This window comes from Salarias fasciatus, assembly GCF_902148845.1.
Source record: "Salarias fasciatus chromosome 7 unlocalized genomic scaffold, fSalaFa1.1 super_scaffold_4, whole genome shotgun sequence".
Taxonomy (NCBI): Eukaryota; Metazoa; Chordata; class Actinopteri; order Blenniiformes; family Blenniidae; genus Salarias; species Salarias fasciatus.
Genome location: NW_021941229.1, coordinates 25,377,667 through 25,395,381, shown reverse-complemented (window position 1 = coordinate 25,395,381; position 17,715 = coordinate 25,377,667). Strand labels below are relative to the sequence as shown.

The 17,715-nt window shown below is 43.1% G+C and overlaps 1 protein-coding gene across 1 annotated transcript in view; it reads right to left on the bottom strand.

Annotated features, from left to right (window-relative positions):
• Positions 1-12,256, bottom strand: part of ass1 (argininosuccinate synthase 1) — a 38,446-nt gene extending 26,190 nt beyond the window's left edge. The window contains exons 1-8 of the mRNA XM_030085320.1: positions 12,169-12,256; positions 9,688-9,804; positions 5,867-5,935; positions 5,409-5,597; positions 2,941-2,997; positions 2,796-2,870; positions 2,261-2,331; positions 2,128-2,158 (exon numbers count right to left, since the gene is read on the bottom strand). Coding sequence (XP_029941180.1) covers positions 2,128-2,158; positions 2,261-2,331; positions 2,796-2,870; positions 2,941-2,997; positions 5,409-5,597; positions 5,867-5,935; positions 9,688-9,789 — 594 coding nt within the window. The 5' untranslated portion in view covers positions 9,790-9,804; positions 12,169-12,256. The remainder of the gene's footprint in view (positions 1-2,127; positions 2,159-2,260; positions 2,332-2,795; positions 2,871-2,940; positions 2,998-5,408; positions 5,598-5,866; positions 5,936-9,687; positions 9,805-12,168) is intronic.
• Between the last annotated feature and the right edge of the window lie 5,459 nt (positions 12,257-17,715).

Here is a 17,715-nt window from a genome sequence, read left to right as displayed (position 1 = left end):
GCCGTGACCCCCGACCCCGGCAGAGATCAAACTCAACTCTCACACACACAGCGCTGTGGGAGAGGAGACCACAGAGCAGCGCTCTCCGGACTGAAGTTATGATTTATGGAAGAATCTTTGATCAGGATGAAGGAGGCAGAAAGAGTCAAACTGAGACGAGGGACGGACAGCCGAGCCTCAAACATCAAGTTCTGCCGTCTATCGGTGAACGTCGGGAGAATCCTCCGGAGGGAAATCGGCTCTGAACGACTTTAACTTCACAGCAGCATCGATCACAGATCATAAACTGATGACACTTTAAAACAGGACTAAACTCGGTGGAGGCAGGAGTTCTGCTGGAAATACACCTGGTAGCTTCCAGCTCCTCTGAGAGGAGTCTGCATGTTCTCCCTGTGTGTGTGTGTGTGTGTGTGTGTGTGTTTATATAAAGCACTGTAAAACATGAATGAACACATTAATTTTCCCCCTCTTTTGAAGATACATTTAAAACTCCAATAAAAAGAAGCATTTCTATTATAAACTACTTAAGATGAGCTGTATTCCCCTCATATTAATTGTAAACAACACCTGTAATTGTTCATAAGAGCCACCGGGGGGCGCTACCAACCACGACTGACCAAGAGCGGAGTCTGATTATTTTTCCATCTGAAGCTGATCGGTGAGCAGCGGAGCCGAGGAGCTTCAGTAAGACACATTTCTGAGCGAGGAATCTTTCAATATGTGCAATTTTCTTCATTTTGATTTTATTTTCCAAACTGTGCTGATCAATTATATCACATCCGATATCATTTTGAGAAACACTTCAGTACTTTTCTTTGACTCCATGATAGTTTGATCTTCTGCAAGTCGCACTGGAATCAATGAGTGTCTTAAAAGATCTGAAATATTATTATTACAGGTGTATTGGAAAAAAATTCAAATCTCTATAAAAAGAAAGAAGAGATAATCCTGTACTAATATTACTGAATAGTTGTGGTAATTGTGGAAGTTCAGTGAAAAACTTACGAAAAAGGTCAGATTTTATAAAACTTTTAAAATTCACCTAATAAACAAACCATACAAATAATGAAACCAAAGAAAAGGCTTGAAATGATTCCGTTTTTTTAAATATATGGAAGTTTCACTTAAAAATCAAGGAGTCAAATATAAAGGAGCCATTTCAATGAAGAGTCCTGTAAAAAACTACTGACGTTTTAGCATATCTATACATTAAATATCAGACACAGATAACCCCAGCGAGCACAAAGTGCTCTGTGTGACAAGTGTTTTAAACTGGAGGGTTTTCCGTTTTAACGTCACTCAAAGCTTTTCTATCCGATTCAGTCTGAACTTTGACTCCAAACCTTCATTTAGTTTTCATTTTTTTCGTCTCGTGTTCCGGATCATTGAGGCGACGGACTGACGGTCGATCACGGCGAGTCGTCCAGGTGCTGAAGCAGCAGAGCAGCTCCGGACCATGATGCTGCCGCCACCGTGTCCCGCACTGTTCTTTTAGTCTGAAATTCTGATTTTCCTCCAGTTGTGCCGAGACACACGCCTTCCATTAAACCATCATTTAGCTTTGTTCTTTTTTTTGTCTCAGATTTAAATTAGTTTGAGAGTCTTGAAAATGTAAGTTACGGAAAAATTCCAAAAAATAAGAACTGGCGAAGGGGCAAAAATATTTTAGATATTGAGGGGGAATTTTTTGGCCTGTAGGAGGCGCTCTAATCTAAATTGTGATGCTGGAACAGCAGCAGGTGTTTGACATTTCTGAGTGAGTTTTTAAATCATATTTCCCGATAAGTTGGTCATATATAAAAACAACAACAAAAAAAATTCGTTTGGGGGTTTTTACATTAAAATGATGCAGAATAAGATTTCAAAAAGGCTAAAAATATTTCAAAATAAAATCCATATGCCAGTTTTAATAAATAATGACAAATCTATTATGTCTTAAACGCACCTGAACAGAGAATGTAAGAAGTTCCGTGGCTTCCTCAGTCTGAACCACTGATACTTTTTATAACTGTATTCATCCCTTCATATTGAATTTAATGTTTCAGATCTTTTCACTGCTGTTTGCAGCCCTCCCTCTCTCCGCAACATTTCAAACGCAGTGAAGGGAATAAAGGAGCTGTGAATTACCTTCGGATCCTCCAGGATGCCCGACTCGTAGCTGTAACACACACACACACACACACACACACACACAGTAAAGGGTTAAACTCCACCTGTCTGTGACCATGAGGAGGAGCAAAGCGAGGGGGGCGGGGCTGACCTGATGTGCATGAGGTTGGCGTCCATGCTCCAGGGCGCCTTGGGCGTGACGGGCACCGGGATGCCGTGTTTCTGAGAGAAAACATTCAGTTACATGTGGTCTGTGTGGAAAATAAGCACAAACTGAGCCGGGAAAAGATACTTGAAACAGGATTACATTAAAAAAAGAAGAAACTATTTGACTTGTTTTTAAGAGGAAATGAAGCAAAAACTGTATTTTTAAATGAATTCACAGTCTTTTGGTCTTCATTACTCAATAAGGGAAATGGAACATAAAGACATGCTGGTGTGTTTTAAATAAAGGTGTTTCTGGTACAGAGGGTTTCTCCATAAAAAGACGTGATAGCCATCTAGTGGCAGAAACTGCTCACAATCAGCCAGAGATCATGAATGGATGAGAACATCTCCAGAAACACGGCTCCTTTCAGTAACTTCGTTCAGAATTCAAACTCGTTCGTAACATAGATTCATAACGTCGAGAGCGACGTTAAAACTCTCGATCCACACGGTGACGGCAGCGGTCCGGGAGGAGCTACCTCGGCGTACTCCATCAGGTCCAGCCGGCCCTTGAAGCGGTTGTAGAATTCGGGGATCCTCCACGGAGCGATGATCTGAAAAAAGAAGCAGCTGCAGTCGCTGGTTTCTCTTCGCTGAAGGTAACGGCGGCGGCGGCTCGCTCACCTTCACCTCGGGGTAGAGAGCGTAGCTCGTGAGCTCGAAGCGAACCTGGTCGTTTCCCTGAAAATCCAAACACAACTTTCAGTTCGGAGAACGTTCAGAACAACAAGCAGAGGGAGGAATCAGGCCGTCCTCACGGTCATAAACACCACAATGGAAAGATTACATCTGGACTGTGTTTTTTTGAACTTACACATGTGAACATGTGTTTTACCCTTCACATGTGAATATGTCAGTGTGTGTGTGTGTGTGTGTGTGTGTGTGTGTGGTTTACTGCTGCTGACAACACTGAATTCCTCCACTTTCATTACATTTTTTCTTTGAAATAAAATAAGTTAGACGTTCACAGAAAATTCACATAGAAAAATGCATTTTCCTCTCGTATTAAACTTGATAGAAAACTGCAAATCGAGGCGTTTTCTGAAGATGAAGTGAAATTGCAGATACACCAAGTTCAAAACACAGACAATGTTATAAATATACTTACAAAATAACTCAAAGTACCCAAAAACACACATTTAATAACACAATGAATTCCTCAACATTAAATAACTGAGCACAGCAGGACTGCAGCAAACAGTCACTTTTAATACGGCTTTTCCATTTGTCTGAATCTGGGTGACAAACAGCCTAAAAACACTGAAGAGCTCAAGACATTAAGATCAACAGCTTCATGGGACTGGAGGTTTAATCCCCAAGACATTTAATGTCAAATAAAGCAAAGAAAGAAAGAAAACAAACTGTATAGTTGTATTGAAACATGAATCTGTGGTGTTTGTCGCCACCTTCAGGCCAAATTCAGGTACTGCAAGTGAACGGATCAAGACCTGCAAACTAAAAATGATCTCCAAATGAAGACAAAAAAACAGTATTTACTCAAAGTCTCTTACTTTTGAGGAGACGCAACAAGCACAAGGGGCTGGTGTCTGTGAAGTGACAGTGTGTGTGTGTGTGTGTGTGTGTGTGTGTGTCTATTTGCTCCTGTAAATACCTGTCCTTGTCTCATCTCAGATGTTTTATCATTGCATTAGTGTGAATTGTTGCCCCTGCTGTGGACTTGCAGGCTCTCGTTCCTCCAGCTCGGAGCTTCCAGGTGGTGTGTTGTGGCGTGGTGTGGTGTTATGTGCTGTTATGCGATGTGATGTTTGATCACACTGAACTCGACCGCAGCGTGACATGAAGGCTCAGAGCCTGCTAGTCCACACCCAGGGCAAACAGAGCCCAACGCCAGAGATAAATCAGAGGACAGCAAATACATCGGACTGGCATGATGCACGCACACGCACACACTTCTATTTTGGCACAAATCCAAAAACAAAATATTGAGTGCGAACAACCGAACGTGCACGTACAAGTAACTCAGCGCCGTAACACGCCAGGTGCATCACTTTCTCCTGTTCACACCAAGCGTTTCACTGTGAACCACCTCATTGTTCAACATATTATATATATATTTATCTATATTTATCTCAAATCTGTCACTGCAATTAGAAAATAAGCAGAGGGAATATCTATCCGACCTGCACAGCCCCGATTCAGTGAGAATGAAAGTGAGAGTGATTACGGCACCAGTGGCTTCTGACACAGAACATAAACCTATAAAATCTGTCAATAATATGAGAAAAAGATCCGACCGCTCCTCGCTCTTTTTTCGTCTCTCGGCTCCGGACGGCGACAGGATGACTTGCATCTTACGTAACGTGAATGAAGAGAAGCAGAGGGAATGGAAGGAGGAGGAAAGACTTTTCGACCAAACACAGGGCGCTCTCCTGATGTCAACGTTCAGCTGCGGAGGTCACGACCCAGACCCAGACCCAGACCCAGACCGTCGACCTGCAGCGGCGGCGGCTCTCAAATATTTGTCTTTGGGTTCATTTTACTGAACTGAGTCCTGCGTTTTTTGTTGGGTTTTTTTTTTGCCTCGTGCTGCAGAACAGTGGTGTCCAATATGAGGCTGTTTTTCAGGTGGGGGTCAAAGGTCAAAATGCAGCACTGATGGACTGCATAGCGCGACAGGGCGGTCAGAAAAACCGTGGAAATAGATTGATAAGGGTCTGGCTTGGTCAGGACAGAGAATGATATTAACAGCAGGTTTAAAAAATCGTTTTTCTTTACATGTTTAGATCTGAAAATGCGAAGAATATCATGTATTTTGCAAAAAAAGCACATTTTCACAACGTTTGTCTTTTCCTATGGATTCCTTCCCAGAGAAACCTGTCACTTTTCAGAACTATTAGTTTATTTTACTCTCATTCTGAGGCCACATTCAGCCGGATTCCATCTTTAGAGAGTCGAACGGGTAAATAGTGCCTCAGTCATCTTTAAAGGTTTCTTTCCTTTGTCGTGCTGCAGAGTATACGAGATGAAGACGTCTATATTTCAACAAAACCAAACTATTACTAAAGAAAATGAGCATAATCTCAACATAAAGGTGACTGAGTGGAGGTGTGGAGGCGTGGAGGCGGCCTCACCTTCCCGGTGGCGCCGTGCGAGATGAAGTGGGCTTTCTCCCGGCGCGCCACGTCCACCAGGCTGCGGGAGATGCAGGGCCGGGCCAGCGACGTGCCCAGCAGGTAGCGGTCCTCATAGACGGCGTTGGCCTGGACGGCCGGCCAGATGAAGTGCTCCACGAACTCCGCCCGCAGGTCCTCGATGAAAACCTGCCAAGAGGAGAAAGGACTCACGCCACCGCAGCACCGAAGAAAAACAATCCATTTCCTTCCATTTTCCCAATTTGTTTGTTGGTTTTCCCTGATTGGAGCTTCACGGGGCCGGATTTGGCCCACGGGACCTATGTTTGACACCCCTGCTTTACAGTCACATTTTTTTTCATCATAAGAGAAAAGCTTAAGATTTTTATTGATATCATAAAATGTAAAAATCCTGCAGTGAGTCGAATCATTAAAACCCAGACTCCAGGCCGTCTCACCTTCTTCGCTCCGAGGTTTTCCGCCTTCTTCCGAGCTTCGTCAAAGTCTTCGTCTTGTCCGATGTTGGCCTGGGAGGAAACTTCATTTTAGAACAAAGTCCGGCCCCACCGGTCAGGGAGGGGGACGACTGACTGAAGGGCTTCACGAGTCACGACACGTAAAATGCAGAAACACAGAGGAATCCGGTGCTGAAAGCATCGACTGGGACGAACCTCCCACATCACATCTGCTGAGGTCATACAGACATGGACGAAATTGTTGGTACCCTTTGTTTAAAGGTGCCGTAGGCAGGATTACCTAAGAAAGATGGCGATCTGAAACCCAGCACAGCCCCTCCTGAGAAGCAGAGCTTTACAACCAATCGTGATGAAGGATGAAGGATGAAGCGCTGCCCCTCGACCAATCAGGATAGAGCCTCAGGGGCTCTTCTGATTGGTCAAAAATACCTGGAGCGCTCGAGAATCCTTTTCAGCTCAGAACAGAGACAGACGCTGCACCCTCGCGGTAGAGCAATTATGCTACACTCCTGAAGGATTACCAATGGATACTCTAACATTTAATCCAAAGAAAACAGAAAAAAATAGCATTGACTAGCAAAATCCTGCCTAAGGCACCTTTAAAGGTGCATTAAGGAGTTTTTCAACTTTAAAAATACTTATTTGATATATATGAGGATGGATCTTCCAGAAAGTAAGAAAAGACCGTCTTCTAGCACTGCCACAGCTCCAGCACAGACCCCACCAGGCCAAAGAAACTTAAATTTTACTCGAGCGCTACTAAGAGTGAGGAAGGAGTTCCCCTCTTCTGTGCACGTACATGGACGCAAGCAACAGACACGAGGGTTTCACTAAGCTGCAGTTACGCTCAAGGCCTGCAGGGGCCGCTGTTTCGCATAAAACGTGCAAACTCCTTAAAGGTGCTGTAGGCAGGATTCTGCATCTCCACCATCTTGCTTAGGGTTACCTAAGCAAGATGGCGATTTGACCCATCTATGATGGCCATTTGAAACCGAGCACAGCCAATCCTGTCCTGTTTTCTCTGACATCACGCCCTTACGCAAGTTAAACCCCTCCCACAAGAACATGGAGACATGGAGGAGGTTCTGTTATGTTCTGCATCTCTACAGGGGGTCTGGAATCTGAGCAGGGTCCAATGAAACCTCAAGACTATCGAGGGATTCTAGAGAAATGTGCTGCCAGTGTCAGAGAGCTTGGTCTCAGTCGCAGGTCCTGGTCTTCAACAGGACCACGACCCAAAACACACAGCTAGAAACACCCGAGAACGGCTCAGAGGAAAGACTGGACTGGTCTCAGTGGCCTTCTGGGAGCCCTGACCTCAATCCTGTCCAACATCTGTGGAAGGAGCTGAAACATGGCATCCGGAAAAGGACCTGGAGCAGTTTGCTCATGAGGATGGAAGAAATACCTGCTGGAAGCTGCAGAAGTCTCAGTGACAGTTACAGGAATCGTTGGATTGCAGTGATCGCCTCAGAAGGTTTTGCAACTAAATATGAAGTTAAGGGTTCCATCATTTTTGTCTAGGCCTGTTTCATGAGTTCATTTTCTTTAAATAATTGTGTTGAAGCATGGTTGAAAAGCAACGCCTGACTTTCATTGGTTAAATTTCATAGAATTTTTTTTTTTATGACTGCTTTTGTCAGATTCAAGCTGTTTCTCTGACCACTGTGAATTTTTCTTTCATTAAACGAAGGGAACCAACAGTTTTGTTCACATCTGTAAAATCAGCAAGAACAGAAACAGAAGCACGGCCTTAAAACACACATCAGCAGAGCAGGATGAAAGCGATTTCAGTCACAGACAACAGTTTGTAAAAAAAAAACAAAAAAAAACAGGGGAGGTTCCTGGTGTCCCCCAGGGGATGGTACTGGAGCTACAACTTTTTTCTATACCGAAATTATTGAAGTAAAATCTGTAAAATGATACATTTAGTGTTGATTGCTTTTGATTTAAAATATTTCATGTACATATGAGAACTTGGAACAGCTCATGCAGGAAATCAAAACTGGTTTCATGACAAATACTATCATTAAAAAAAAATAAAAACAAGAAAAAAGTTTGTGCTTGGTAGTTTTGAGGGGAAATGGTGACAAAAGTTAAGACAGAGGGTGTGAATGTAGAGAGAGATAAAGATATTCAGTTCCTGGGTGTGAAGATGGACGAAATCTTCAAATGAAACATGCCCAAAACATTCAGAAGCATTTCAGTCCTCCCCAAAGCAACATGCTTCATAAACAACATCTGCCATGTTTGAACTACTGTGTGGAAGTTTGGGGCAAAACCTTCAAATCCTCACACTGACCGCCGTGCACAGTCCAGAAGAGAGCCACCAGGACGCTTCAGACCCGTCTCACGGTCCTGTGGTCCCGACTCCTGACTTATGAAGGACCATAAGACAGGAGTCCAGGACCGGGAGACTTTCCAGCCTACTGAAACTCCCAGATCTGGAATTTCCAACAGCCATATTAAGGCATAAAGCCAGAACCTGTCAGGTCCATGTCTGAAATTAATGATTTTTTTTAAAGAACAATAATCAACCTGAGGTCCACGGGGTCAGAGACACACAGGATCAACCAGTCCAGGACGTTGAGGTTTGACAGGATTACATGAACCTGCGAGTCAGGATCGTCCGTCGTTCTGCTCTTGGAGACAGATACTGACCACTGCAGATCAGGAACACACCGCCAGACACGCAGTTCTGGCATCAAACCCACTAAAATCATGACGCCTGGCCAGTTTATCCTCCGGTTTTAAAGATAAACTGCTGACTCAGGAATCCCACCGACTGACGGAGGAGATATCGGTGTTCCTCACGTCACCCGTCAGTGGTAATAATGTTATGGCTCAGTCTCCCACAGCTGTTGTCTGCAAATAGTGGAAAAAAAAGGTATAGAAAGGTTCTGGTGCTGAAATAAATCAGACTTATGAAATAAAAGTACAATAAATAATACATGCTCATGCTGAGAGGGTTAAAGGGGAGGAGCGTCATGTTTCCATGACAACACCGGGAGCAGCCCATGGTTACAGACCTCGATACAGCTGGGAGAAGATACAGAAAGGTTTTTTGGAATTTTTTTTTTTTTAATGCTCAATTAAAATAAATTGAATACAAAGAAAATAAAAAAATCATATCTTTATAATTGCAAATTGATCTATTGTTTCCCACGAGAACCAGGATGACAGTCGAGAGAAAGGAAGCGTTGCATGAATAACTTGAACTCCAGGGGAAAACATCCCAAAATATTCAACAGAGGCCTCCCGACTGAATGAACGTCCGTTTGCTTCGCCTCCTCGGGACCGGAGCGTTCGCCGAGTTTATGAACTGCTGGACCGACTCAACACTGTCTGCTTCCCCCTGCAGAGCCACAGATCTGAAGAGGCTCCATCTCCTAAAGAGTGAACTGTAACTGGCCTCTCACCCCCCCCCCCAACACACACATACACACACACACACACACAGAATGAAGGCAGACATCAGAAATTCTGCCTGCTGTGCACTTCTGCGTTGCTCCGGGGCAAAAAGTAAATCCGGCCAGATTTGCGGGGGCATTATGAAGCCGGATCCGGCGGACGGGGAGGGGGGTGAAAGGCGGCGGCGTGAGCGGCGGCGGGGCTTTTTCAGGACGTCCCACTGCACTCCCCTGCATGCCTGCACGCCAAACCGCCACAGCGGCGTGAAAAAGACCCGGAGTGGAAAAGTTCAGCGAGGCACCACATGCTGCAGCAGCTGGCCGGCCGGAGACACTGGGCCACCTGTCGCACACACACACACACTCACACACACACGTGTCGGGAGAGCCTACCAGGAATGCGATCACGTCGTAGCCCTGCTCCTTGAGCCACACCAGAATGCAGGACGTGTCCAGGCCGCCGCTGTAGGCCAGGACCACCGTGCCTTTGGACATGATGAGGGTTTCAGGCTGCGGCGGCGGAGAGCAGAAGCACGAGGTCCATCAGTATCCCTCAGCGTGTCGCCGAGTTAAAATTAACTCCCGTCATATCAGGCCAAAGCTCAACTTAGGTAATGCTGAGCTCCGGGGCGCGCCGTGCTTCCTGACAGCGAGGAATCTTTAGCATTTAAGGTTTTAAGTCGCAAAAACTGAAGAAATTCTGAAATCAGATCTTTCCTTTAAAGCAGAGGTTTTCCTATTAGAACATCTCTAATGAAATATCCTGAATATTTGGAGCAAAAACAATAAAAATCAATGAATGCGAGTTGATTTAATGGAACTCATTTCAGATTAGGAGCCACAAACAGTAAAATAGCTCCATAAATAAAAACCTCTAAATTTCAGCATTAAGGTTTTACTGTTATTGTTCAGCTTTACTGACAGGAGTCATGGAAATCAGAAACACACAACCACAAACTACCCAAACGCCGTCATTAGCCCGCCTTTATGTCAATTTCAGTTTTATTTTTAAATGTCCAGGCGCTGCTAAACAGAGCAGCACATTTTTAACGCAGCTTTTCCAAACATCCTAGATTTATTTTGGACATTTACGATTCCAAAGAAGAAGAAGAAGAAGATCTCTGAACTGCAAACATCTTCTTCTTTGGAGCGGGTGCAGCTTTGGTGCACAGCGCCACCTACTGTGTCTCTTGGTGAATGTACTTCAGTTTACTTCCTGATCACCGGATTCACTTCAGAGATCTGTCAAACCACAACAGCAGGTATTTTGCGACACCGGGCTGCGGTGGAGGAGAGGCGTGAGCGGACCATGAGGAAATATTGGTGCAACTAGTGAGTTTCTGGACGATTGAAGCCGTTTTGGGAGCCGGTGAACAAATTTTGAAATAAATAAATGTTTTTTTTGGACTGATGAATTATAGTCTGTAAAATACAGCAATGCTCACAGGCTGTAATCAGCCGGTGAAGTTGAAACTGTTCTGCACCGTTTTTAAACCCCATGAAGAGTTTGAGAAAGCTTCCTGATGAGAGATGTGTCTGAAGACCTGAGAACCACTGAGCCAAGTCAGGAGTCGCAGCGATAACCAGACAGTTATCAAGCTTCTGCACAGAAACTCCTTCAAGGCTGAACGGGCCGCTCAGCAACACCGAGACAAAGTTTCTACTGCAGCCGTGTTCTGTGATCAGATGAGACCAAACTAAAACACTGTTTATGTTCGGAGGAAGCAGGGACGGGCGGCTCGCCCGCAGAACACGTGTCCACAGAGAGGCACGGTGGAGGCAGCATCATGAGGTAGGGAGCCTCGTCAAGGTTCGGAGGAATCACGGAGCGAGGAGATGAGAAGATTTTGGTTTAATAAAACACGGATGTTTAGAAAAGCTGCGTTAAAAATTAATTGATCTGTGAAACAGCAGTTGGGCATTTTATAAAAAAAAAACATTTATTTTGTCCTCAGCTGCACACTGAGACTTTAATTTTCACGAATCCAAAAGTAAATGAATGAAAAAAAACGAGCTTAGTTCATGTGTTTTCATTGATTTTTATTTACGTGTGCCCCTTTAAATGGAACCTTTGGCCAGCCCACGCACGACCTTTAACCCGCACAATTATCTGGATCAAGACTTCAAAATTTGACTTTTTTGACAGTTACTAAGAAACAATAACCAACCAACTAAGAGTAACTCAGACAGTTACTCTTTTTTAAAATTTGGTGAAGACATTTAGAGCGGCTGAAAACGCATCGAAACGTTCACCGTCCTGAATCACAGCTGAGTTTAGAGCTTCGAAAACACGTTTTTCTCCCGGTTGAGCTTCAGCTGGTTGGACCGGATGATGACATTTCCTCAGCCGCTTTCACCACCTCATCGTGGACGTTATGGAAAAATGTGTCATCCCGTTTAAACTGTTCCCCCCGCGCGCACGGCGCGCGAAAACAGAAAAACAACATAATTGATTAATTAAATTATACGGCGTTGCTCCCGTTCATTCCACATGGCGACGGCGTGTTTCCCGGCGGGATGAACATCTCTGAGCTCACCGCACTTTCTCTTTCGATAAGAAATAGGATTTAATTGATAGTTGAGCGGCTCCGGTCCGTCGCGTTGCTCGGTTCGGTCCACGTGTGATTTACGGGATTATCGGGATGCGCATTAATGAGGAGGAAAATAAATAAGTAAAACCCACGGAAACACGGGAAATGTGAGGTATTGGGATGTTTCGGAGCCAGAGCGTGGATACCGGCGGCGGCTGGATCCCTCACATGGCTGGAAATCTCTGGAATCAACCAGTTTCCCTCCGCGCGCTTCAGAGCGCCGCGAGCTTCAAACGACTCGGTGCCGCGAAACGGGAGGAAGAATAAACCGCTTTCTGCTCACCGGAGAGAGGAGCGAAGGCGCCGTGACCGCTGCCGCTGCTCGGAGGGGGGAGAAGTGGAGAGGAAGGCACGGTGCAGGTGCTGCGGGTTTGAATCCGCACAGGGGCGCGTCCACACGCACACCGGGCCGGGGGCTCGCTGTACTGTGGCCCCCCGGCAGGGTTATAATACTAACTAAATAATTACTGGCTGTTTAATATTATTTTGCAAATTCTTTTTTTTACATAAAGAGGCGATAATATGATTTTAAAAGAATAATCATGTAACCGTTCATTATTTACTTTAGTATGATCAATAATCCCTTGTCCAGGACTACTCACAACCCTCATGTTGTTAAATGTAACATCTTGAAGCCCTCTGAGGCAACTGTTGTTGTGATACTGGGCTATACAAAAATAAATTGATTGATTGATTGATTGATTGATGTTAATGAAACACAATCTGCCATTTGTAACTTCAAATGCCATATGAACTATGAATTTTTTTGAACATTCACACCTAAATATTTAAGATCTGTGTAGGAGAAATGAACTTAACTAAATTCAATATCATTTCTATCATTTTAAACACTGGCGAAGTCTTATTGAAGATACAATTTCACTTCACAGCATTTGGAATTTTAAATTCAGAGTTTTTACAGCTTTCAGAACATAAGTAGTGCTGTACTGAGGATGTTATGTTCTAGTCAGGCAGGTCAGAGGTCAGCTCAGATGTTCCAGTAGGGAGTTAACCAGGTAGTGTGTGTAGTGAGATATTCTGTGCAGCAGCTGTTAAAGTGTGGAGTTCTGAAGCTTCATACCAGAGAGTTTCCTTCCTCTTCAAGTCACGACAAACAGTGTGAACACGGACTCAGTCCTGATGGACCCAGTTTGTTGGAAAACCAGCTGAAAACGTCTGAAGTGGTTCAACACTTATTGACACCAGTGGTGGGCCGTCAGGGCCTGCAAAGCCTTCTCTGCTGGCCTAAAAATTATCTGAATTACAGACTGATGTAAATTATATTTTGTCCATCAATAATTAATAAATGATTCCAAACGGTATGTTCCAGTCCCTTTCATAGTTTTCCCGTGGTTGTGCTGCTCAGGGCCGTTTCTAGCTTCATGGGGGCCCTAGGCAAGATGTTGTTTGGGGGCCCCTATTTTTTCAGACTGTAATGAAGAGATTCCTAACCCTTTAGATGGTCTACTAAGCCTCGGCTACAGTTAAAGTCAAACGTCTTAATAGTTGAGCCACTCAGACAAGTTAAACCGATAAAACTATAGTACAAGGAAAATCATCCTCTATATGTCAATAAATAAAACAGACTGAGAATTTATAAAAGGAAAAAAAAACATTTACTTTAAATAATAAAACATAGCAAATCAACATGTATTTTAAAGTTCAACAATCAAAACAAACCACCGCTTAAAATAATACTTAACAGGACAGTCTCACACTCAGCACAACAGCTAATAACACACTATTCACAGTAACAGTCACAGTATATTGCGTTCAAAATGTCTGCTTCCTAGCTTTCTGCTATCTTCTTTTCTGGGAAACGTAAAAACAGAACTGATCTGAAATGGCCCTCTACTATATCAGTTCTGAATTAATCAGAGAAAACTGATGGCCACTGGCAGGTCAGCTGGATCAAAAACAGACAGCTGACCATGTAAATGTGCAGCTGATGCTTCCTGGGCAGAAAGAGGTTCTGAAGTAAGTGATTGTTCTGGAGCTTTCTGGACAGAAGGAGGTTTGGAGGCACTTTATGGCCCTGGGGCTTCCTGGTCAGGATGTTCAGACGATCTCTCAGGCTCGATGTCTGGAGCGCCAAAATATTTTAGAATTGCTCCTGCAACGACAAAGCTCATTAGGTTATCAAGCAAAAAATAGATCCTGAGTACATATTCTATTTTATTATTACAGCGTTGTTGCAGTAATACAGAAAATTAAAATTATCTGTCTTTAAACTAAACATTGTGATGTACAGTGTCCCTTTAAAGTTTGTACCCAGTTACAAAGTTGCCACTTTTAAGAGTTTTCTGCATTAGTTTACCAATTGTACTAAATTAATAAAACTAAGACAAATGAACCACTGCCATAACAGTCTAAAATAAGAAGAAAACACCATCCCTAGTATTTATAAATCACACTCATTGAACACATTACTTGTATTTGTTTTTATTGGTTTAATATTGTTTTATTGGTTTTAAATTATGTACTTATTTTTATTCATATACTTTAATTATTTTGGAGCGCACTTAGGTCACTGTATGTGTTGTAAAGGGCTCTATTAAATAAATGTTGATTGATTGATCGATTAAAAAACAGACCTTTAAAAGAGTTCTTTAAATTAAAAACAAAAAAGTTAGAGTCCTATATAAGACACACTAAACTTAGTAAATTAATTCTAACTAATCATAAAATAAAGTGTAAAATATGTGAGAGACAACTTCCACACAGAGCAGACTACTACAACGACATGCCTCCCTCCTTATAATCTGAATATACGGGTCTACGGAGTCAGCCAATCATTCCCGGCAAGACAGGCCAGCTTTCATGAGACAAACATTAAAGCTGAGATTGTGACGAACAGATAATAGCAGACAGCAAGCTAACATTTATCCAACACTAGATAGTGCGACAAATAAACAAACTTGCAAAAAAAAAAAAAAAAACTTCGTTTCACCTCGACCTCTCCAGCCCACATCACCAGCAATTGACTTACCTTTATCCTTTGAACGTTTTTCTTCCTCAGTCTTCTTTTTCTTCCGTTTTTTCCGCGCTGCTGGGCTTTCTTTTTGATACCATTATGGTTTGTTTTGTTAATCCACTCGCTAATGACGGGTAGCTGTCAATCATTCCCATCGTACCTGTCGGCGGCAGCTACGTGACGTCACTTGCTGTGTGACAGTGCGGTCCAACAGACTAATAATGCCACAAATCATTGCAGTTTATTTTATTTATATCCAACGTTTATTTTTAAGCATATAAGAGGTGTAATAAACACAAGAGCTAGCTACAGATAAAAACAGGACATTTTAATTTTCCTCAGAAGAGGTTGAACATGCAGCTTTGGGGCCCCCTGGTGGCTTGGGGGCCCTAGGCATTCGCCTAGTTGGCCTATAGGAAGAAACGGCCCTGGTGCTGCTTCCAGACATGTTTTTTTCATATTAAACCATTTAACCAATCAGATTTCAGGCATCATCTGTTGCTAGGGTCAAAGAAATCTGCCAGAGGCCTTCACTGTCCGTTCCTGATGGCGCAGTGAAGTAAAGTGAAGCGTCAAACGGACAGCTGCTTCAACCAATCAGATTTCGAGTTGGCGACTCAGCGCCTTCTGGCTTCTAACAGCAGCGTATCCAGGCCCTCTGATTTACATTCACCAAGAGATACAGTAGGGGGCGGTATGCACCTAAGTTGTTGGTCGCCTACCTCAATTATTCCAAAGAAGAAGAAGAAGAAGAAGACCTGAAGAGAAATAAAACTTACACCAGAAATCCCACAGGGCAGCTGGACTTTCAGTCCTGGCTTTATGGAACTGAAACACACAGATAATCTATATGACAGAGCAATTGAACTCTTTTTGAGGAAGTAAAGGAGGATGTATTTTGTGTACAAATAATCGGGATTTTGGTGAGTAAAATGTTTCTCTTTTCCTTAATAATATTGCTGTTTTATTAAGTTGTTGATGCTCATTGTATGTGCACAGATGTAGTAGGAGACTTGAGCACTTCAGCAAAGGCATTTATTCTGGCTGCACAAGTATCTATCTGCTGTGCAACAACTCTTTATGTGCATATCTGCATAATAAGATTTTTTTTTTTGTAGACAAAATAGTTATTGAGAGGTGGATTGGTTCAGGCGGATCTGTTCTGAAGGCCTTAGTGTGAAATGCACGGTCCGCCACTGATTGACACTGTGAATCATTGACAGAAAACTGACAAACCGACCATAACACAGTCATCCAGTAAATATAAGTAACTAGTTTTATCACACACATCTCAGTCAGTCACAGCACTAACAGGGAGAAGGTTAGTCTGTTTGTCACAACTCAGTTTCTGTGTTTTCTTTGAATGATGCATGACAAACAGACTCAGATCCTCCTCCTCCACTGAATCTGAAGCCTTCTGGGCTTTTTCTGAAGTTGCAGCCAAATCCACCATTCCTGTTTTGTCTAATGTATTCTTCACTCTGAACTCTGAACTCTGGTTCTCGGTGATCAGGAGCTGCTTTCACTCGGTGGCTTCATGGCTTCATCTGCTGCCAGCTGAATATTCTCCTCTCATCTGGGTCTTCTGTCTCTGTTCTGATGAAACCAAACTCCAGAAGGTCGTAAGGTCATGATATCTTCTCATTCTGCTGGTTTAGACTCAGCACCACTTGATGAAGAGGCCGATTTAAATGTTTCCTTCGTCACTAGCTGTGGAGCTGTGTGTGATGCAAGTAATGATCACAGATGTAGTGATATTTATCAGTCATATCAGAGTTTGTATTGGTCCATAGCTGTGGGGGTAATTAGTTTGTTTATTGGTACATCTATATGTAGATATGCACTGTTTTTAATTGATACAGCATGGTTGTTAGTTTATTATCCCTTTATTTTATATTTTTTCAGACATGAAACTCCGACTCACTAACTACCGGGGGTGAAGGAACCCCAGTTTGAGAACTGCAGCTGTAAACACACTGTTACCCTGCAAACCTTGATTTGGAGTTGTACTGTATCAAAAAAAGAAGAAAAAAAACAGAAATAAGGAAATCATAATGAGTAATTTCTCAGTCTTTGCTAGCTGTTTGTGGAGTTTTGCGCTACCTTTGCTCACATCCTGTGCATCTCCTGGGGTCTAAGCCCTAGTGACGCCCCTGGCTGTCTGTTTCCTCAACAGCAGCAGTTGAAGAATCTGAAAACACAGCTTTAGGCATTTCTGTAAACGACTCCCAATGTGGAAGTTTTTGAAAACTCTCCAGCTCCATTTCTGGTAAAAAGGGGAAAACGCCACTTTCTGAAAACACTCGGGATTGAGTCGGTCAAACTACCATAAGAAAGAATGATAAGTAGTTCGGTAAACGCGGAACAGAGTTTCCACATTTTCACCATAATAGAGTTCAAAGAGAAAGAAACTTATTCAGTAGGAGGCTTGATAAGAACACATGAGAATAATAAGTCTTGTCTAATTAGTAAAACACACACTTTCTGGATTTATTGTAAGACAACATTTAAAATAAGTGCAAAATAGTAATAATAGTAATAACTCTGTAAACCAGCCTGCTCTGCACCCGGTGTATGACTAATGGAAACTTAGTTGGTCGCCATCAATTTCAGCATTCAGCGTCCGATTAACGCCGTATTTCTGTTTGCCTCTCCAGGACTTCAACGTTTTTCTGAGCTCTTTTTAAGGCTTCCAAAGCGCACGTCTTTATTTACCTCCACCTCAGACATCAGAGGATCAATGCCCACCTCAGAAAAGTTTCTCTATTTTCCAAGGTTTCTAGTCTCCATGTTTGACCCCCCAGTGGGCGGGGCTTGTGAACCATGAATATTTAAGCGCACAACATGTTAATGATG